The following is a 21,753-nucleotide window of genomic DNA, read 5'->3' as shown; positions in this document are numbered from 1 at the left end:
CCCAAAATAATAACAAAAAAACTTTAAAAAGCCCCCAACTCTTCCCCAAAAATCTCCCAAACCCCCCAAATTTTCCCAAAAAAACGCTGAACCCACCCAAAAAGTAAAAAGCACAAACCCAAAACGTTCCCCAAACCTCCCAAATTCTCCCCAAAATCCTGAACCCCCCAAAATCATCACCCAAAAAATCCCAAATCCCCCAAAACCTCCCCAAACCTCCCATTTCCCCAAAATTGTCCCCAAAAAATCCCAAAACCCCAAAAAATCTTCCCAAAAAACCCCAAAACCTCCCCAAAACTCCTCCAAAACATCCCAAAAATTCAAAATCCCCCAAAAATGTTCCCAAAAAAAATCCCAAATCCCCCAAAACCTCCCCAAACCTCCCATTTTCCCCCCAAAATTGTCCCAAAAAAATCCCCAAACCCCAAAAAATATTCTCAAAAAACCCCAAAACCTCCCCAAACCTCCTCCAAAATTGTCCCAAAAATTCAAAATCCCCCCCAAAATTTTCCCCCCAAAAAATCCAAAATCCCCAAACCTCCAATTTCTGACCCAAAACTGTCCCGAAAAATCCCCAAAACCCAAAAAACTGTCCCAAAAAAAATCTCAAAACCCCAACAAATCTTCCGAAAAAACCCCAAAACCTCCCCAAAACTCCAAAATCATCCCGAAAATTCAAAACCCCCCAAAAATCTTCCCCAAAAAAAAATCCCAAATCCCCCCAAACCTCCCATTTCTGACCCAAAATTGTCCCAAAAACTCCAAAATCCCCCCAAACTCTCGGGGTTCCGTTCCCAAACAGAGCTTTATTGTGGGGGAGGGGATCTGGGGGGGTCCGACCCCGCTCCTTAAAAATGGGGGGGGGGGACAGAGGGGGGAGGGGCGGGGTCTGCGCCCCCTTGGCCTTAAAAAAATGGGGGAGGGGTCCTGGGGGGGATTTTGGGGGTCCCAGGGGGGGGTTTGGGGGGTCCCAGGGGGGATCCAGGGGTCCCTGGGGGGTCCAGGGGGGGTTTTGGGGGTCCCCAAAGGGGTCCCTGGGGGGTTTTGGGGGTCCTGGGGGTCTCCAGGGGGGGTCCCAGGGTGGATCCAGGGGGTCCTGAGAGGTCCAGGGGGGGAACTTGGGGGTCCCTGGGGGGATCTTGGGGGTCCCAGGATGATCCTGGGGGTCCCAGGGGGGGTTTGGGGGTCCCCAGGATGATCCTGGGGGTCCCAGGGGGGGTTTGGGGGTCCCAGGGGGGTCCTGGGGGGTTTGGGGGGTCCCGGGGGGGTCCCTGGGGGGATCTTGGGGGTCCCCAGGATGATCCTGGGGGGTCCCTGGGGGTCCCAGGGGGGGTTTTGGGGGTCCCCGGGGTCATCCTGGGGGTCCCGGGGGTCCCCAGGATTCCTGGGGGGGGGTTTTGGGGGTCTCAGGGGGGTCCCCAGAGGGGTCCCAGGTGGATCTGGGTGGTTCCAGGGGGTCCCTGGGGGTCCCAGGGCTGATCTTGGGGGTCCCCAGGGGGGTCCCGGGGGGGTCCCAGGAGTCCCTGGGGGTCCCTAGAGGGTGCCAGGGGGGGGATTTTGGGGGTCCTGGGGGGTCCCCAAAGGGGTCCCAGGGTCTCCAGGGGTCCCCAGGGGGGCTCTGGGGGTCTCCAGGGCTGATCTTGGGGGTCCTGGGGGGGTCCCGGGGGTCTCCAGGGGGAATTCTGTGGGTCCTGAAGGAATCCTGGGGGTCTCAGGGGGGTCCCGGGGGTCTCCGGGTGGTTCCAGGGGGGGTCCTGGGGGTCTCCAGGGGGGTCCCAGGGCTGATCAGGGGGGGTCCCCAGGGAGGTCCTGGGGAGATCTTGGGGGTCCCGGGGACTCCCAGGGGGTCCTGAAGGAATCCTGGGGGTCTCAGGGGGGTCCTGGGGGGTCTCCAGGGGTTCTTGGGGGGATTCTGGGGGTCCTGAAGGAATCCTGGGGGTCCCGGGCTGATCCTGGGGGGGTCTCCAGGGGACCCTGGGGGATTCTCCGGGGGTCTCCAGGGGTCCCCGAGGGGGTCCCTAAGGGTCTCCAGGGGGGTTCCAGGGGTTCTTGGGGGGATTCTGGGGGGGTCCCAAGAGGGGATTCTGGGGGTCCCGGGGGGTCCCGAGCAGATCTTGAGGATCCTGGGGGGGGTCCCAGGGGGTCTCAGGGGGGTCCCGGGGGTCTCTCCGGGGGTCTCAGGAGGCGTGCTGGGCCGTGGAGAAGCAGAGCTTGAGCGTGTAGGGGTAGGGCCCGTCTGGGGGGCACAAACGGGTCAGGACCCCTCCCCAAATTACCCTGGAACACCCAAAATTCCCCTGAACCCCCCCAGGACCCCTCCCCAAATTACCCAGAGCACCCTAACCCAGCAGGACCCCTCCCCAAATAAACCTGGAGCCCCCAAACCCCCCCAAACCCACCGGGACCCCTCCCCAAATTACCCTGGAGCACTCAAACCCCTCAGGACCCCTCCCCAAATTAACCTGGAACACCCCAAAATTCCCCTAAACCCCCCCAGGACCCCTCCCCAAATTACCCTGGAACCCAAAAAAACCCCCCAGGACCCCCTCCCCAAATTACCCTGGAACCCAAAAAAACCCACCAGGACCCCTCCCCAAATTACCCTGGAAACCCCAAACCCACCAGGACCCCTCCCCAAATTACCCTGCAGCCCCCAAAACCCACCGGGACCCCCTCCCCAAATTACCCTGGAACCCAAAAAACCCACCAGGACCCCTCCCCAAATTACCCTGGAAACCCCAAACCCACCGGGACCCCCTCCCCAAATTACCCCAGAGCCCCAAATCCCACCGGGACCCCTCCCCAAATTACCCTGGAAACCCCAAACCCACCAGGACCCCTCCCCAAATTCCCCCTGACCGCCCAAATCCCCCCTTGACCCCCCCCAAGCCCCCTCCCCACCCCCCCAAACCCCCCCAAATCCCCCCCCCAAACCCCCCAGGACCCCTCCCCAGCCCCCCAGGAGGAAGAGGAGGAGGAAGGGGAGGATGAGGATGGGATGGGGGGAGGATGAGGAGGAGACAGAGGAGGATGAAGGGCAGGAGGAGGCTGAGGATGAAGAGGAGGATGAAGGGGAGGATGGACAAGGATGATGAAGGGATGAGGATGAAGGGGAGGATGAGGAGGAGACAGAGGAGGATGAAGGGGAGGATGGACAGGATGAGGATGAAGGGGAGGATGAGGAGGAGACAGAGGAGGATGAAGGGCAGGAGGAGGATGAAGAGGAGGATGGACAGGATGAGGATGAGGGGAGGAGGCAAGGATAAGGATGAAGATGAGGATGAAGGGGCAGGATGAGGCTGAGGATGAAGGAGAGGATGAGGATGAGGATGAAGGGCAGGAGGCTGATGAGGACGAGGAGGATGATGAGGGGGGCGAGGCCGAAGCACGCACTGGGGTTCTTCATCTGGAAGTGGTTGAGGAAGCCGAGCGTCTCCAGCGCGTCGCTCTTGGAGTCCCACTCCAGCAGCCCCGAGGAGCTGCGCTCGCCTGGGGGTCAGAGGTCACACAGGGGTCACACGGGGGTCACGGGGGTCAGCCAGGGGTCAGGGATTCTTACTGACACCCCCCCCACACCCCAAATCCCCCCCAAACCCCAAATCCCCCCCAAACCACCCAAACCCCCCTCTGACCCCCAAACATCCCCAAATCCCCCCTGACCCCCCCCAAACACCCCCTGAAACCCCTTGCCCACCCCCCCAACCCCACCCTGACCCCCCCCAAATCCCCCCAAACCCCTTCCCCACCCCAAATCACCCCCAAAGACCCCCCTGACCCCCCCAACCCCTTCCCCACCCCCAAATCCCCCCTGACCCCCCCAAACCCACAACCCCCCCAAGCCCCCTCCCTAGACCACCCTGACCCCCTAAACCCCTCCCTGACCCCCCCAAGCCCCCTCCCCAGCCACCCCAGACCCCCCAAACACCCCCCAAATTGCAAACCCCCACCCTGACCCCCCCCAAAGCCCCCTCCCCCAGACCACCCTGACCCCCTGAACCCCTCCCTGACCCCCCCAAAGCCCCCCAGCCCCCCCGAAGCCCCCAGACTCACTCTTGCCCGAGAACACCTTGACCGAGGACGGGCGCTTGACCCCGAGCTCGTCACAGATCTGGGGAGAGATGGGGGTCAGGGGCTGGGGGGGGGGGCTGGGGGTCTTCGGGGGGGGTCAGGAGGGGGATTTGGGGGGGTCACGGTGCTTGGGGAGGGGTCTGGGGGTCTTTGGGGGGGTCAGGAGGGGGATTTGAGGGGCATTCAGGGGGTCAGGGGGTGTGGGGACGGGGCTTGGGGGGGTGGGAAGGGGGATTTGGGGGTGTTTGGGGAGATGGGGAGGGGTCTGGGGGGGTCAGGAGGGGATTTGGGGGTGTTTGGGGGGCTGGGGGGGTCAGGAGGGGGATTTAGGGGGCTGGGGGGGTCAGGGGGCATGGGGAGGGGTCTGGGGGTCTTTGGGGGGTCAGGAGGGGGATTTGGGGGGGCTGGATGGGGGTTTCGGGGGTGGGGAAGGGGATTTTGGGGGGGTTTGGGGCTGTTTGGGGTTGGGAAGGAGGAGGATGAGGAAGATGAGGATGAAGAGGAGGATAAAGAGGAAGATGCGGAAGGGGCTGAGGAGGAGGAGGATGAGGCTGGGAGGATGAGAATGATGATGATGATGATGGCGCTGCCGAGGCCGAAGGCAGCCCCACCTCGTAGAAGCTGTCCTGGGTGACGTCGAGGGATGGGGTTGGGGATGATGAAGAGGAGGATGAAGAGGATGAGAACGATGATGAAACAGGAGGATGAAGGGGAGGATGAGGAGGCTGAGGATGATGAAGGGGAGGATGAGGATGAAGGGGAGGATGATGAGGAGGATGAGGATGGCACCGAGGCCGAAGGCAGCCCCCACCTCACAGAGGTTGTCCTGGGTGACGTCGAGGGATGGGGATGGGGATAGGATCAGGGTTAGAGATGATGAAGAGGAGGATGAAGGGCAGGATGAGGAGGCTGAGGGTGATGAAGGGGAGGTTGCTGATGATGATGAGGATGGCGCCGAGGCCGAAGGCAGCCCCACCTCGTAGAAGTTGTCCTCGGTGACGTCGAGCGGCGCGTTGAAGAAGTGCAGCACGTTGCTGGGGTGCTGGATGCGGTTCTTGGCCGCCTGCTCGGGCGTCGAGAAGCGATTGTTGCGCGAGCCGCTGAAATCCTTGTAGCTGCACGAGCCGTCCTCCAGCCCGTAGGACTGCCCGGGCATGATGGCGTGCTGCTTGGACACACTGCGGGGAGAAATGGGGAGAAACGGTGAAAAAACGGGAAAAAACGGGGAAAAAATTGAGAGAAACGGTGAAAAAATGGGGAAAAACGGGTCAGAAACGCCAAAAATCCACCCCAAAACCACTCCAGAAATCTCTATAAAGCCCGTAGGACTGCCCGGGCATGAGGGCGTGCTGCTTCGAGACACTGGGGAGGGGAGAAATGGGGAGAAACGGTGAAAAAACGGTGAAAAAATGGAGAAAACCGGTGAAAAACGGGGAGAAATGGTGAAAAAATGGGTTAGAAATGCCAAAAAAAACCAAAAATCCACCCCAAAACCACTGCAGGACTGGTCGGGCATGATGGCGTGCTGCTTGGAGACACTGGAGAGGGGATATGGGGAAAAAAACGGGAAAAACGGTGAAAAAACGGGGAAAAACGGTGAAAAAATGGGGAGAAACGGTGAAAAAATGGGGAGAAACGGTGAAAAAATGGGGTTGGGACCCCCAAAAATCCCACAAAAATGACTCAGGGACCCCCCAAAATCTCTCAGGGACCTCCAAAATTCCCCAAATTCCCCCAAAATGCCCCAAAATCCCACCAGCCATGGAGCTTCTGGCTGAACATGAAGTTGTTGTTGAGGTGGGTGATGGAAGAGAGGAGCTTGGGACCCCCAAAATCCCCCCAAAAATCCCCCCAAAATCACTGAGGGACCCCTCAGATTTCCCAGGGACCCCCCAAATTCCCCAAATCCCCCCAAATTCCCCCAAAATCCCACCAGACGTTGAGCTTCTGGCCGAACATGAAGTTGTTGTTGAGGTGGGTGATGGCGCGGTCCACGGCGTAGCCGTCGGCCATCTCCACCATGGCCGCGCCCGGCTTGCTCTTCATGAACTTCACCTGCACAGGTGAGAGACAGGTGAGATGGGACAGGTGAGACAGGTGAGGGACACTGGGACAGGTGAGACAGGTGGGACAGGTGAGGGACACGTGAGGGACACTGGGACAGGGACAGGTGAGGGGCAGTGGCCACGCCCGGCTGGCTCTTCATGAACTTCACCTGCGCAGGTGAGACACAGACAGGTGAGGGACACTGGGACAGGTGAGGGACATGTGACTGACACTGGGACAGGTGAGGGACACAGGGACACTGGGACAGGGACAGGTGAGGGGCAGTGGCCACACCCGGCTGGCTCTTCATGAACTTCACCTGGGACAGGTGAGACACAGACAGGTGAGGGGACAGGGACAGGTGAGACAAGGACAGGGATGGGGGGGGACACCAGAGACAGACCTCCTGCAGGAATGCCGCGAATCCCCCCAGGACCCCCCCAAACCCCTTCCGGACCCCCCAAACCTCCTCCAGGACCCCCCAACGCCCTCTAGGACCCCCGCCCACCTTCTCGACGTTGCCATAGAGGCAGAACACATTGAACACAAGGTCGCAGTTCATCTTGGCCTGGTCCAGCCCCACCCAGGACCCCCCAAATCCCACCCAAACCCCCCCCAAACTGCCATGAATCCCCCCCAAATCCCCCCCAAACCCCCTCTAGGACCCCCCAAACCCCCCCGGGACCCCCGCCCACCTTCTCGACGTTGCCGTAGAGGCAGAAGACGTTGAACACCCTGTCACAGTTCATCTTGGCCTGGTCCAGCCCCACCCAGGACCCCCCAAATCCCACCCAAACCCCCCCAAACTGCCATGAATCCCCCCCAAATCCCCCCCAAACCCCCTCTAGGACCCCCCAAACTCCCTCAGGACCCCCCGCCCACCTTTTCGACGTTGCCGTAGAGGCAGAAGACGTTGAACACCCTGTCGCAGTTCATCTTGGCCTGGTCCAGCCCAGGGAATAACCCCCTCAAACCCCCCCAAACCCCCTCTAGGACCCCCCCAAACCCCCTTTAGGACCCCCACCCACCTTCTCGACGTTGCCGTAGAGGCAGAAGACGTTGAAGACGCGGTCGCAGTTCATCTTGGCCTGGTCCAGGCCGTACACCATCAGCACGGGCGAGTCGGCGTGCGGGCCGTAGTCGGGGGGCGGCGGCGGCGGCGGCGGGGGGTGCCCGTACTGGGGGCCGTAGCGGCCGGGACCCCGGCGGTGCCCACCCCCCACCGGGGGGGGCCCCATGCGCCGGCCCTCGTAGTGCGGGGGAGGGGGCCCGTAGCCCCCGTCGTCGTGGTAGTGGCCGTGGTGGTAGCCGCCGTGGGGACCTCCTGGGGGGGGTAAAAGAGGGGTCAGGGGGACCCCCAAATTGGGGAGGGGGCTGTAACCCTCATTGTGGTAGTGGCCGTGGTGGTAGCCACCGTGGGGACCTCCTGGGGAGGGGGAGAGAGAGACCCCAAACTGGGGAGAGAGACCCCAAAATGGGGGGAGAGACCCCCAGGGTGAGGGGATAGACCCCCCAGGGTGAGGGGAGAGAGACCCCAAAACAGAGAGAGAGACCCCCAGGGTGAGGGGAGACCCCAAATTGGGGAGGGGGCTGTAACCCTCACTGTGGTAGTGGCCGTGGTGGTAGCCACCGTGGGGCCCTCCTGGGGAGGGGAGAGAGAGACCCCAAATTGGGGAGAGAGACCCCAAAATGGGGGGAGAGAGACCCCCAGGGTCACAGCACTACCCTGCGGTGAGGGGTACTCTAAATTGGGGAGGGGGCTGTAACCCTCATTGTGGTAGTGGCCGTGGTGGTAGCCACCGTGGGGACCTCCTGGGGAGGGGGAGAGAGAGACCCCAAACTGGGGAGAGAGACCCCTAGGGTGAGGGGAGAGACCCCCAGGGTGAGGGGAGAGAGACCCCAAAACAGAGAGAGAGACCCCCAGGGTGAGGGGAGACCCCAAATTGGGGGGAGAGACCCCAAAATGGGGGGAGAGAGACCCCAAATTGGGGGGAGAGACGCCCAGGGTCACAGCCCTACCCTGGGGTGAGGGGGACCCTAAATTGGGGAGGGGGCTGTAGCCCTGGTTGTGGTGGTAGCCACCGTGGGGACCTCCTGGGGAGGGGGAGAGAGGGGTCAGAGGGACCCCCAAAATGGGGAGAGACCCCCAGGGTGAGGGGAGATCCTGAATTGGGGAGGGGGCTGTAACCCTCATGGTGGTAGTGGCCGTGGTGGTAGCCCCCAAAGCCCCCCCAAGCCCCCTACCATACTCGGCCGGGTGGTCTCCCAGCAGGGGCGGCTGCCGCTGCCGTTTGTTGGGGTTCCCCAAAGCCCCCCAAAGCCCCCCAAAAGGTACTCAAAGCCCCCTACCATACTCAGCAGGGTGGTCTCCCAGCCCCCCAGGGGTACCCCAAAGCCCCCCCAAAGCCCCCCCCAAAGCCCCCCGAAGCCCCCTACCACACTCGGCCGGGTGGTCTCCCAGCAGGGGCGGCTGCCGCTGCCGTTTGTTGGGGTTCCCCAAAGCCCCCCAAAGCCCCCCCAAGGGGGTGTCCCCAGCCCCCCAAGTCCCCCGAAGCCCCCTACCATACTCGGCCGGGTGGTCTCCCAGCAGGGGCGGCTGCCGCTGCCGTTTGTTGGGGTTCCCGCCGGGGTCTCCTGTGGGGGGGGGGAGGGGAGGGGGGTCACACACGGGTGGGGGAGGGGCTGAGGGTCCCCCAGAGGGTCCCCAGACCCCTCCCCCCACCCCCCCCCCCAATGAGGGATTTGGGGCCCTCCCGGAGGTGGTGGGGGAATCCCAAAGTCGTTAATGAGCACAAAGTCGTTAATGAGCACAAAGAGCGCTCGGGCCGGTAATTACCCAGCTAATTAATGAATCATTAATGTATCAATTTATTTAATTTTAGCTAATCAATGAACCACCAATTTACTAAGCCATTTTAGCTAATTAATCACCAATGTTATAATTAACTTTAGCTAATTAATCACTGATTAATTACTAATTACATATTTATTAACTGATTACATCAATTACATATTAATGTATGCAACTTTACCTAATCAATTAATCACTAATTACAATTCACCTTAATTAATCACTACACACAATTCATTTTAGCTAGTTGATTAATCATTAGTTATAATTCATTTTAGCTAAGTGATTAATCTCCCAATTTATTAGTTTACTTAATTTTAGCTAATTAATTAATCACTACTTACAATTTATTTAGAGGAGTAGTTAATCACCAATTTATTAATACATTTAGTTTTAGCTAACTAATTAATCATTAGTTATAATTCATTTCAGCTAAGGAGCTAATCAATTTAATAATTTATTTAATCTTAGCTCAGTAATTGCTAATTATGATTAATTTTAGCTGATTAATTAATCACAAATTTATTAATTTATGTAACTTTAGCTAATGAATCATTAATGATAATTCATTTTGGGTAATTAATCGCTAATTACAATCAATTGTTGTAACTAGTCAACCACCAATTTATTAATTTTAGCTAATTAATTAATCAATCCCCAATTATAGTTCATTTGAACTAACTAGTCCCCACTTACAATTAATTTAGCTAATTAACTATTTACTAATTATAATTCACTTTAGCTAATTAATCCCCAATTATAGTTCACTTTAGCTTATTACCAAATCACTAATTAGGGCTGCTAATGAACCCCCCACGGCGCTGGGGGGGCGGGGCCAGGACCGGGTTCAGATCTGGACGCTTTGGTCGATTCCTCCCTCCTGGGGATTTCTGCACCGTTGGGTTTTGGGTGGAAAAGAGGCGGAAAAGGGCCAAGGGAGGAGAAGGAGACGAAAGGGGCTACTCACAGATCCGGGGGGGCAAAAAAGTCCTGGGGGCCCCTCCTGGGGGGCTGCTCCTTACCCGCGGCGGCTCCCAGCGCCCCCGGCCCTGCGGCACAGGCGACAGTCACCACCGCGGTCAGCACCGGCCCCGGAGCGGCACCGAAACGGCCAAAACGGCCACGAAATGGCCACAAACGGCACCGAAACGGCCAGAAACGGCCCAAAACGCTCAGAAACGGCCACGAAATGGCCACAAACGCCCAAAACGGCTCCGAAACGGCAGAAACGGCCCAAAACGGCTCCGAAACGGCCACGAAACCGACAGAAACGGCCCAAAATGCCACAAACGGCTCTGAAACGGCCATGAGACGGACAGAAACGGCACCGAAACGGCCACAGAATGGACAGAAATGGCCCCAAAACGGCCCCGGAACGGCACTGAAACGGCCACAAACGGCTCCGAACTGAGAGAAACGGTCCCAAAATGGCCACAGAACGGCCAAAAACGGCACCGACACGGCACCGAAACGGCACCCAAATGGACAGAAACGGCCCCAAAATGGACAGAAACGGCTTCGAAACTGCCCAAAACGGCCCCGACATGGCACCGAAACGGCCAGAAACAGCCCTGTAACGGCCCAAAACGGCCACAAACGGCCCAAAACAGCCCAGAACGGACCAAAATGGCTCCGAAATGGCCAGAAATGGCCACAGAACGGCCAGAAACGGTCCCGGAACAGCCAAAATGGCCCCAAAACGGCCAGAAATGGCCCCAGAACTGCCACAAACGGCCCCAAAATGGCCAGAAATGGCCTCGAAACGGCGCCCAACCTCAGCCATGGCACCCCAAGGAGCCCCGGGGATGGGGCTGCTCCTGGAAGTGTCTCTGGAATGTTCCTTGGAATGTTCCTGAGGTGTTCTGGAATGTTCCTGGAATGTTCCTTGGGGTGTTCTTGCAGGTGTTTCTGGAATGTTCTTGAAAGTGTTTCTGGAATGTTCCTGGAAGTGTTTCTGGAATGTTCCTTGGAATGTTCCTGAAATGTTCTTGGGGTGTTGCTGGAATGTTCTCGCAATGTTCCTGGAGTACTCTCGAGTGTTCTTGAAAGTGTTTCTGGAATGTTCTTGGAGGTGTTTCTGGAATGTTCTCGGGATGTTCCTGAGATGTTCTTGGAATGTTCCTGGAGTGTTCTGGAATGTTCTTGAAAGTGTTTCTGGAATGTTCCTGGAGGTGTTTCTGGAATGTTCTCGGCGTGGTCCTGGAACTGTTTCTGGAACGTTCTTGAAAGTGTTTCTGGAATGTTCCTGAGGTGTTTCTGGAATGTTCTTGGGGTGTTGCTGAAGGTGTTTCTGGAATGTTCCTTGGGATGTTCCTGAAATGTTCTTGGAGGTGTTTCTGGAATGTTCCTGGGAGTTTTCTTGGAATGTTCCTTGGGTGTTTCCAGAATGTTTCTGGAATGTTCTTGGAATGTTCCTTGAGGTGTTGCTGGAATATTCCTTGGAATGTTCTCAAGTGTGTTCTTGGGGGTGTTTCTGGAATGTTCCTGGAACATTCCTTGAGGTGCTCCTGGTGTGTTGCTGGAACGTTCCTTGGAACGTTCCTGAGGTGTTTCTGGAACATTCCTTGGTGTACTCCTGGAACATTCCCGGAGCGTTCCTGGAATGTTCCTGGGAGTTTTCCTGGAACGTTCCTTGGGGTGTTGCTGGAATATTCCTGGAATGTTCCTTATGGTGTTCCTGGGGGTGTTTCTGGAATGTTCTTTGGGATGTTCCTGGAATGTCTTTGGGTTGTTGCTAGAATGTTCCTTGGAATGTTCCTGGGAGTGTTGCTGAAGGTATTTCTGGAATGTTCCTCAGGGTGTTGCTGGAATATTATTGGAATGTTCTTGAAAGTGTTCCTGGAATGTTCCTTGGGGTGTTCCTGGAATGTTCTTGGAGGTGTTCCTGGAATGTTCTTGGAGGTGTTGCTGGAATGTTCCTTATGGTGTTCCTGGGGGTGTTTCTGGAATGTTCTTTGGGATGTTCCTGGAATGTTCTTTGGGTTGTTGCTGGAATGTTCTTGGAATGTTCCTGAGGTGTTCCAGGAATGTTCCTGGGAGTGTTCTGGAATGTTCCTGGGAGTGTTGCTGGAATGTTCCTGGAATGTTCTTGGAGGTGTTGGTGGAACGTTCCTGGGGGTGTTGCTGGAATTTTTCTTGGAACGTTCCTGGGTGTTCTTGAATGTTCCTGGAATGTTCCTTGGGATGTTTCTGGAATGTTCCTGGGGGTTTGGGCCCCCCCAGCCCGGATTTGGTGGGTTTGGTGTTTTTGGGAGGTGGCGGCACCTCGGGGATGATCAGGAGAGGTCCTGAAACCACCAAAAAGGGCCTTGGGTGGTCCCAAAACCACTGAGTTGTGGCGTGGAATGAAGAAGAGTTCCTAAAAACACTGAATTGAGTAATGGAAGGAGAAGAGTTCCTAAAATCCCTGAAATTTTGTCATGGAAGAGAAAAGAGTTCCTAAAAACTCTGGGATCTTGTCTTCCGAGTGACAGAATTCCCAAAACCATCAAAAAATGGTCTGGGGTGGAAGAGAATTCCAAAAACCACCAAAAATGGTCTTGGAACATCAAGAGTGGTGAGGAAGTTCCTAAAAAACCTCAAGGAGATGACCTGGGAAGGGAGAGAATTCCTAAAAACCCCGAAATCAGGTCTTGGAAAGGAAAGAATTCCTAAAATTCACCCAAACTGTGCCTTGGAAATGAGGGAATTCTCATTAAATGCTCCAGGGTTGTGTTGATGAATTCCTAAATTCCCCCAAATTGTGCCTTGGAAGTGCCAAAATTCCCATTAAATGCTCTTGGATTGTGTCCATGTTGCTGAAATCCTAAAAACCATCAAGTTTTGTGCCTTGGAAATGAGAGAATTCCTAAGAATTGCTCTCAGGTTGTGTTGATGAATTCCTAAATTTGCCCAAATTGTGCTTTGGAGGTGCCAAAATTCCCATGAAATGTTCTTGGGTTGTGCTGATGCTGCTGAAATCCTAAAAACCATCAAGATTTGTGTCTTGGAAATGAGAGAATTCCTAAAAAAATATTCTTGGGTTGTGTTGATGTTGAGAAAATTCCTAAAATTTGCCCAAACGGTGCCTTGGAAATGAGAGAATTCCTTAAAAAAACGCTCTTGGCTTGTGTTGATGTTGAGAGAATTCCCATAAACCACTGTGTTTTGTGCCTTGGAAATGGGAGAAATCCCATCAAATGCTCCTGGGTTGTGTTGATAGTGTTGAAATCCTAAAAACCACCGGGATTTGTGCTGTGGAAATGCAAGAATTCCTAAAAAAATGCTCTTGGGATGTGTCCGTGGTGAAGAATTCCTAAAAATCACCAGGTCTCGTGCCCTTGGAAATGAAAGAATTCCCATGAAATGTTCTTGGAGTGTGTCCATGTTGCTGAAATCCTAAAACCCACTGAGTTTGTGCCTTGGAAATGAGAAAATTCCCATGGAATGCTCCTGGGTTGTGTTGATGTTGAGAGAAATCCTAAAAAAACCATCAGGTTTTGTGCCTTGGAAGTGCCAAAATTCCCATGAAATGTTCTTGGAGTGTGTCCATGGTGCTGAAATCCTAAAAACCACCAAGTTTTGTGCCTTGGAAATGAGAAAATTCCTAAGAAATGCTCCTGGGTTGTGTTGATGTTGAGAGAAATCCTAAAAAACATCAAGTTTTGTGCCTTAGAAACGAGAGAATTCCTATGAAATGCTCTTGGGATGTGTCCATGGTGAAGAATTCCTAAAAATCACCAAGTTTTGTGCCTTGGAAATGAAAGAATTCCATGAAATGCTCCTGGGTTGTGTTGATGTTGAGAGAATTCCCAAAAAACACTGGGTTTGTGCCTTGGAAATGAGAGAATTCCTAAAAAATGCTCTTGGGATGTGTCCATGGTGAAGAATTCCTAAAAATCACCAAGTCTTATGCCTTGGAAATGAAAGAATTCCCATGAAATGTTCTTGGGTTGTGACAATGTTGCTGAAATCTTAAAATTCACCCAAATTGTGCCTTGGAAGTGAAAAAATTCCCATTAAATGCTCCTGGGTTGTGTTGATGGTGCTGAAATCCTAAAAACCACCAAGTTTTGTGCCTTGGAAATGGGAGAATTCTCATTAAATGCTCTTGGGTTGTGGTGAAGAATTCCTAAATTCACCCAAATTGTGCCTTGGAAGTGAAAGAATTCCCATGAAACGCTCTTGGGTTGTGTTGATGTTGACAGAAATCCTAAAATTCCCCCAAATTGTGCCTTGGAAACGAGAGAATTCCTAAGAAATGCTCTTGGATTGTGCTGATGAATTCTAAATTTCCCCCAAATTGTGCTTTGGGAGTGCCAGAATTCCCATGAAACGCTCCTGGGTTGTGTTGATGAATTCCTAAATTCCCCCAAATTGTGCCTTGGAGGTGCCAAAATTCCCATGAAATGCTCCTGGGTTGTGTCCATGTTGCTGAAAACCTAAAAACCATCAAGTTTTGTGCCTTGGAAATGAAAGAATTCCCATGAAATGCTCTTGGGTTGTGTTGATGGTGCTGAAATCCTAAAAACCCACCGGGTTTTGTGCCTTGGATGTGCCAAAATTCCCATGAAATGTTCTTGGAGTGTGTTGATGGTGCTGAAATTCCTAAAATTCACCCAAACTGTGCCTTGGAAAGGAGAGAATTCATAAAAATGCTCTTGGATTGTGTGGATGTTGCTGAAATCCTAAAAACCATCAAGTTTTGTGCCTTGGAAATGAAAGAATTCCCATGAAATGCTCCTGGGTTGTGTTGACGGTGTTGAAATTCCTAAAATTCCCCCAAATTGTGCCTTGGAAGTGAAAAAATTCCCATGAAATGCTCCTGGGTTGTGTTGATGTTGAGAGAATTCCCAAAAACCACCGAGTTTGTGCCTTGGAAATGAGAGAATTCCCATGAAATGTTCTTGGATTGTGCTGATGTTGACAGAAATCCTAAAATTCACCCAAATTGTGCCTTGGAAAAGATAGAATTCCCAAAAAATGCTCCTGGGATGTGTCCGTGTCCCTCGCCGGGGGGTCCTGCTGGTGGTGGTGATTTTTTTTGGGGGGAGTTTTTTTGGGTTTTGGTGGGTTTTTTCTCCTGGATTTTGATTTTTTGGGGGTTGCTCGGACCCCGCCCCGTGTGGAGTAAGGGTGGGAGGAGGAGGAGGAGGAAAAGGAGGAGGAGGAAGAGGAGGTGAGGCTGAATCCAAACCCTCCTTGGCCCCAAGTTTTTGGGAAGGACCCTCAGTTTTTGGGAAGGATTCCTGGAACCTTCCTTTTTTGGGACAGATCCCCAAATTTTGGGAAGGACTCCCTGGGACCTCCCAATTTTGGGAAAGATCCTCAAATTTTGGGAAGGATCCCTGGGACCTCCCAATTTTGGGAAAGATCCTCAAATTTTAGGAAGGATCCTTGGAAACCCCCAATTTTGGGGAAGGACCCCCAGTTTCGGGAAGGACTCCCTGGAACCCCCAAATTTTGGGACAGATCCCCAAATTTTGGGAAGGACTCCCTGGGACCACCAAATTTTGGGAAGGACCCCCCAGCTGTGTGCCATTGCTCCCCAACCTGGAACTGGGCCCCCAGAAATGTGGGAATGTCCCAAAAAAACCCAAAATAACCCCAAAATGGGGGGGAGCAATTGGACTTGGGAAGCAAATGGGAAATTTGGGGCTCTCCCTCCATGTTTTAACTGCACCAGGTGTGTCACCCTCTCTCCAGGTGTGTCACCCTCTCAGGTGTGTCACCTCTCCAGGTGTGACTCCTCTCCAGGTGTGTCACCACTCAGGTGTGTCACTTCTCAGGTGTGTCACCCAACCAGGTGTATCACCTCTCTATGTGTGTCACCTCTCTGGGTGTGACCCCTCTCCAGATGTGTCACCCTCTCTCCAGGTGTGTCATCCATTCAGGTGTGTCACCTCTCAGGTGTGTCACTTCTCAGGTGTGTCACCTCTCCAGGTGTGTGTCCCTCTCCAGGTATGATCCCTCTCAGGTGTGTCACTTCTCAGGTGTGTCACCATCCAGGTGTGTCCCTCTCCACATGTGTCACTTCTCAGGTGTGTCACACCCCCTGGTGTGTGTCATCTGCCAGGTGTGACCCCTCTCCAGGTGTGTCACTTCTCAGGTGTGTCACCTCTCAGGTGTGTCACCCATCCAGGTGTGCCACCCCCCAGGCTCCAAGTGGGAAAGCAATGGCCCCTCCCCCCTTTCCAACCCCCCCAATCCCAGGGATCCTCCCCAAAGCTCGTGGCCCCTCCCTCCCTGGTGCCCACCTGGCCAGGTGAGCCCGCCCCCTTACCTGTCCCGCTCAGGTTGGGGTTGGTGTAGTCCCAGGTGTCCTGGTCGTTCTTGAACACGTTCAGGCGGCTGGGCTGGGGGGGCAGGGGGGGTTGGCACCTGCCCACCTGGGCCCAGGTACCCTCAGGTGTGCCCAGGTACCCCCAGCTGTGTCCCCAGGTGTGCCCAGGTGTGTCCCAGCTGTCCCCAGGTGTGTCCCAGCTGTCCCCAGGTGTGCCCAGGTGTGTCCCAGCTGTCCCCAGATGTGCCTCAGGTGTGTCCCCAGCTGCCTCCAGCTGTGTCCCCAGGTGTGCCCAGCTGTCTCCAGCTGTCCCCAGCTGTCCCAGGTGTGTTCCAGGTGTGTCCCAGGTGTGCCCACCTTGGCGTACTCGATCTTGAGGGTGCAGCACCCCGAGTAGATGTCGGCGCCGTTGAGCGAGGCCTTGGCGCGCTGCGCGCTCTGCACCGAGTCGAACGTGCCCCGGGGTCAAGGAGAACAAACCCTGGGGTTTGGGGCAATTCCCGAGGGATTTGGGGCAATTCCCGAGGGATTTGGGAACTCCTGAGGGATTTGGGATTGGGGCAATTCCCAATAGGATTGAGGAATTCCTGACAGGATTTGGGGAAATTCCTGACGGGATTTGGGGAAATTTCTGACGGGATTTGGGGAAATTCCTGACGGGATTTGGGGAATTCCTGATGGGATTTGGGACTGGGGCAATTCCCAATGGGATTTCGGGAATTCCTGACAAAGATTTGGGGGAATTCCCAATCGGATTTGGGGAAGTCCTGATGGGATTTGGGATTGGAAGAATTCCTGACAGGAATTGGGGGAATTCCCGATGGGATTTGGGGATCTCCTGATGGGATTTGGGACTGGGAGAATTCCCAATGGGATTGGAGGAATTCCAGACAGGATTTGGGGGAATTCCCAATGGGATTGGAGGAATCCCTGACAGGACTTGAGGCAATTCCCAATGGGATTTGGGGGAATTCCAGGAAGGATTTGGGGGAAGTCCCAATGGGATTTGGGGATCTCCTGATGGGATTTGGGATTGGGGGTATTCCCAATGGGATTGGAGGAATTCCTGATGGGATTTTGGGGAATTCCTGATGGGATTTTGGCTGGGGGAATTCCCAATGGGATTTTGGGAATCCCTGACAGGATTTGGGGAAATTCCTGATGGGATTTGGGGAATTCCAGACGGGATTTGGGGAATTCCAGACGGGATTTGGGGAAATTCCTGACGGGATTTCAGAAAACTCCCAACTGGATTTTGGGAATTCCTGAGGGAACCTGGGGGTTTTTGTAACCTGAGGGGAGTGAGGCCACCTGAGCTATTTAGGGGAGCTCAGCCCCCCTGGACCCCCATTCCCGAGGGAACTGGGGGCACTGGGATTTCGGGGACCCCCCCAAAAACCCCAAATCCCCCAAATTCTGTGTGTGGGATATTCCACCATGGCCTGCACGCCGTTCTTGCGGAAGATGACGATGCGCTGCACCGGCCCGCACGGGTTGCAGATGGTGTACAGCACGTCCTGGGGGGACACGGGGGTCAGGGGCACCCCAAAACCCACCCGGGACCCCAAAATGCAGCCCAGGACCCAAAAACTACAGCCCAGGACCCCAAAAATACAGCCCAGGACCCCAAATACCCACCTGGGACCCTGAAAACTAACAAAAGACCCCAAAAACCAACCTGGGACCCCAAAATACAGCCCAGGACCCAAAACTACAGCCCAGGACCCCAAAAATACTGCCCAGGACCCCAAAATTACAGCCCAGAACCCAAAAAATACAGGCCAGGATCCCAAATACCCACCTGGGACCCTGAAAACTAACAAAAGACCCCAAAAACCAACCTGGGACCCCAAAATACAGCCCAGGACCCCAAAATTACAGCCCAGAACCCAAAAAATACAGGCCAGGATCCCAAATACCCACCTGGGACCCTGAAAACTAAGAAAAGACCCCAAAAACCCACCTGGGACCCCAAAAATACAGCCCAGGATCCAAAACTACAGCCCAGGACCCCAAAAATACTGCCCAGGACCCCAAAATTACAGCCCAGAACCCAAAAAATACAGGCCAGGATCCCAAATACCCACCTGGGACCCTGAAAACTAAGAAAAGACCCCAAAAACCCACCTGGGACCCCAAAAATACAGCCCAGGATCCAAAAATACAGCCCAGGACCCAAAATCCACCTGGGACCCCAAAGCTAAAGCCCAAGAACCCCAAAATGAAGGTAGGACACCCCAAAACCCACCGTGGTGATGGAGTAGATGGGGTTGAGGATGGTGAAGAGCAGCACGTTGTCGGTGACCCCAAACCCCAATAAATCCCCAATAAAACCCTAATAAATCCCAATAAAACTCCAATAAAACCCCATAAATGCCAGTAAAATCCCAATAAATCCCAATAAATCCCAATAAAACACCCCTCACCGTGGTGATGGAGTAGATGGGGTTGAGGATGGTGAAGAGCAGCACGTTGTTGACGCCGCGCGCGTCGTCGCTGTCGCCGGGCCGCGAGATCTTCTGGCTGGTGGAGTAGTTGACGAAGGCGGGGTGGCCGGCGAAGTAGATCTGGTTGTCGGCCGCGTAGTTGACGGCGTTGCAGGCGCCCAGGATGTCCTCGAACTCCACCAGGGCCTGCCGCTTCTTTGGCATCACCACCACGTAGCTGGGACAGACAGACACGGTCAGCGTGGGTGGTGGCACCTCGTGGTGGCATCACCCCGTGGTGGCATCACTCCATGGTGACACCAACCCCTGGCATCACCACCACGTAGCTGGGACAGGGGGGACACGGTCAGCGTGGTGGTGGCACCTCGTGGTGGCATCACCCTGTGGTGTCACCAACCCATGGTGTCACCACCATGTGCTGGGACAGGGAACACGGTCACCGTGGTGGTGGCACCTCATGGTGGCATCACCCTGTGGTGTCACCAACCCATGGCGTCACCACCATGTGCTGGGACAGGGAACACGGTCACCGTGGTGGTGGCACCTCATGGTGGCATCACCCTGTGGTGTCACCAACCCATGGCGTCACCACCATGTGCTGGGACAGGGGGGGACACGGTCAGCGTGGTGGTGGCACCTCGTGGTGGCATCACCCTGTGGTGTCACCAACCCATGGTGTCACCACCATGTAGCTGGGACAGGGGGACATGGTCACCACGGTGATGTCACCTCGTGGTGGCATCACTCCGTGGTGTCACCAACCCCTGACATCACCACCACGTGCTGGGACAGGGGACACGGTCACTGTGGTGTTGGCACCCTTTGGTGGCATCACCCTGTGGTGACACCAACCCCAGACATCACCACCACGTGGTGGAACAGGGGAACACGGTCACCATGGTGATGTCACCTCGTGGTGGCATCACTCCGTGGTGTCACCAACCCCTGAAATCACCGCCACGTAGCTGGGACAGGGGGAACACGGTCACCGTGGTGGCTTCACCCTGTGGTGTCACCAATCCGGTGTCCCCATGTCCCCACGTTGGTGTCCTCAGTGTCCCCAGCAAACTGTCTCCCGCTGTGCCCAGTGTCCCCGGTGTCCCCGGTGTCCCCCAGTGTCCCCTCCGGTGTCCCCGTGTCCCCACCTGATGGGCCCGAACTCCTGCAGCGCCTCCACCAGGTCGGCCTCCACGATGCCGTCGATGAGGCCGCGGATGTGAACCACGGGCGACGCCGGCGTCTTGTGCGGGTCCTCGTAGTTCTCCTGGGGACACCGAGCCTTGGGGACACCCCTGCCGGGCTGGGGACGTCCCTGTGGGGCTGGGGGCATCCCTGTGGGGCTGGGGACGTCCCCGTGGGGCTGGGGACGTCCCTGTGGGGCTGGGGACACCCCTGTGGGGCTGGGGACATCCCTGTGGGGCTGGGGACTGTCCCTGTGGGGCTGGGGGACATCCCTGAGGGGCTGGGGGCGTCCCTGTGGGGCTGGGGGAAATCCCTGTGGGGCTGGGGACTGTCCCTGTGGGGCTGGGGACTGTCCCTGATGGGTGTGGGGACATCCCTGTGGGGCTGGGGACGTCCCTGAGGGGCTGGGGGAAATCCCTGAGGGGCTGGGGACCTCCCTGTGGGGCTGGGGACGTCCCTGATGGGTTTGGGGACATCCCTGTGGGGCTGGGGACATCCCTGTGGGGCTGGGGACATTCCCCCTGAGTTTGGGGACATCCCTGGTAGGCTTGGGGACACCTCTGTTGGGTTTGGGGACAACCCCGCTGGGTTTGGGGACACTGAGGGCTTGGGGACACCCCCAACCCCGCAGCTCTGGGGCCAGGCCGAGTAGAAATGGGATCCCTACACCCCTTAAATTTAAACTTTTTGCAATCAAAATATCTGCCCCCACTCAGTATTTACCCCCCAATGTTTACCCCTCACTTCCACAAAAAATATATTTTTCCATTCCCCAGTACTTAATCTCCAATATTTACTTCTAGTATTTATTCCTTCATAAATAACCTTAACCTCTATTTACGCCCAATATTTCCCCCAACGTTTCTCTTCCTCTACATTTACTCCCACAGAAATCTTTCATCCTCCCTCAGTATTTACCCCCCAGTATTTAACACCTCAGAGCAAACTTTTTACTTCCTCTCAAAACACTTAAAGGGAATCTTTTACCGCCCCTCAATATTTATACCCTCACAGAAAATCTTTTACCCCCCTCAGTATCTACCGCCCAATATTTACCCCTCAAACGGGATCTTTTACCCCCCTCAGCCCTTCCCGCCATGTTTGTCCCCTCAGAACCCCGCTCCCCACAATTTCCCCCCTCACACAATTTTTTTCCCCCTCCTCAGCTCCTTTTAATCTTTTATGAGGATCTCCTACGCCCCCTCAGCCCTTCCCGCCATTTTTTTCCCCTCACAGGGGCTCTTTAACCCCCCTCAGCCCTTCCCGCCATTTTCGCCCCCTCACAGGAGCTCTTTTCCCCAACTTTAGCCTCTACCGCCATTTTTACCCCCCTCACAGCGTCCTTCCCCTCCTCAAGGAGCTGTTCTGCCCCCGCTCCCCACACCAAGCCCCTTCCCCGCTCTCCCCCGGCTCTCACCGATCCTCCCGCTCCGGCCCCGCCGCCCGCGCCCCCCGGCCCGCCGGACCCATGAGGCGGCGCCTCCGCGCTCTCGGTTTTCAGGCGTTTAGGGGCTCTCCCGCCTTCGCTGCCGCCACCTCCGCCGTAATATCGGCCGGAACCGCCGCCGCCGCCGCCCGTAGCCATCTTCCCCATGTCGGCTCCGCGCCCGCCACCTTCGGCGCCCTGAGGGCCGCGCCACCGCCGCCGCGACATGGCGCCCCGCTCCGCCGTCCCGCCCACGACACGCCCCCATTGGCCCGCCCACGCGTCAATCAAGGCGATCCGGGCATCCCATTGGCTGACGCCGTTCCCGCCACACCCGCGACGCCGCACGCCGTTGTGATTTGCTCGGTCATAGATAAAACCCAGCGCCTATTGGTCAGCTGAGCTGCCCATCAGCGCCATCCTGCGAATACCATTGGTCGCACTGATAAATGGTCTGCCCGCCCACCGCGCT

At 55.7% G+C, this 21,753-nt stretch overlaps 1 protein-coding gene and 1 long non-coding RNA gene across 4 annotated transcripts; both read right to left on the bottom strand.

Moving 5' to 3' along the window:
* Positions 1-1,002: 1,002 nt before the first annotated feature.
* HNRNPL (heterogeneous nuclear ribonucleoprotein L) lies at positions 1,003-21,544 on the bottom strand. Of its 2 annotated transcripts, XR_010351707.1 has the most exons (14): positions 21,273-21,544; positions 19,819-19,937; positions 18,653-18,890; positions 17,658-17,743; positions 16,584-16,680; positions 16,227-16,299; positions 9,933-10,014; positions 8,677-8,748; positions 7,143-7,438; positions 6,002-6,123; positions 5,045-5,246; positions 4,051-4,108; positions 3,394-3,489; positions 2,167-2,236 (listed from the first exon to the last, which is right to left on the bottom strand). XR_010351707.1 is itself a non-coding variant. In XM_064402153.1 (13 exons), the coding sequence occupies exons 1-13, from the start codon at positions 21,507-21,509 to the stop codon at positions 2,178-2,180; spliced, it is 1,755 nt and encodes a 584-aa protein (XP_064258223.1). In that variant the 5' UTR covers positions 21,510-21,543; the 3' UTR covers positions 1,003-2,177. The 2 variants fall into 2 exon arrangements, 1 of the variants encoding a protein (XP_064258223.1); XM_064402153.1 differs by lacking the exon at positions 9,933-10,014 and having other exon boundaries at positions 1,003-2,236; positions 21,273-21,543.
* LOC135288761 (uncharacterized) lies at positions 11,502-16,173 on the bottom strand. Of its 2 annotated transcripts, none has more exons than XR_010351708.1 (2): positions 15,946-16,173; positions 11,502-15,878 (listed from the first exon to the last, which is right to left on the bottom strand). It is a non-coding gene; the product is annotated as an uncharacterized LOC135288761 (long non-coding RNA). The 2 variants fall into 2 exon arrangements; XR_010351709.1 differs by having other exon boundaries at positions 16,062-16,172.
* Positions 21,545-21,753: the final 209 nt, after the last annotated feature.

The sequence above is a fragment of the Passer domesticus genome, chromosome 35, assembly GCF_036417665.1.
Source record: "Passer domesticus isolate bPasDom1 chromosome 35, bPasDom1.hap1, whole genome shotgun sequence".
In the NCBI taxonomy this organism is placed as follows: domain Eukaryota; kingdom Metazoa; phylum Chordata; class Aves; order Passeriformes; family Passeridae; genus Passer; species Passer domesticus.
This window is presented reverse-complemented; position numbering and strand designations above follow the sequence as displayed.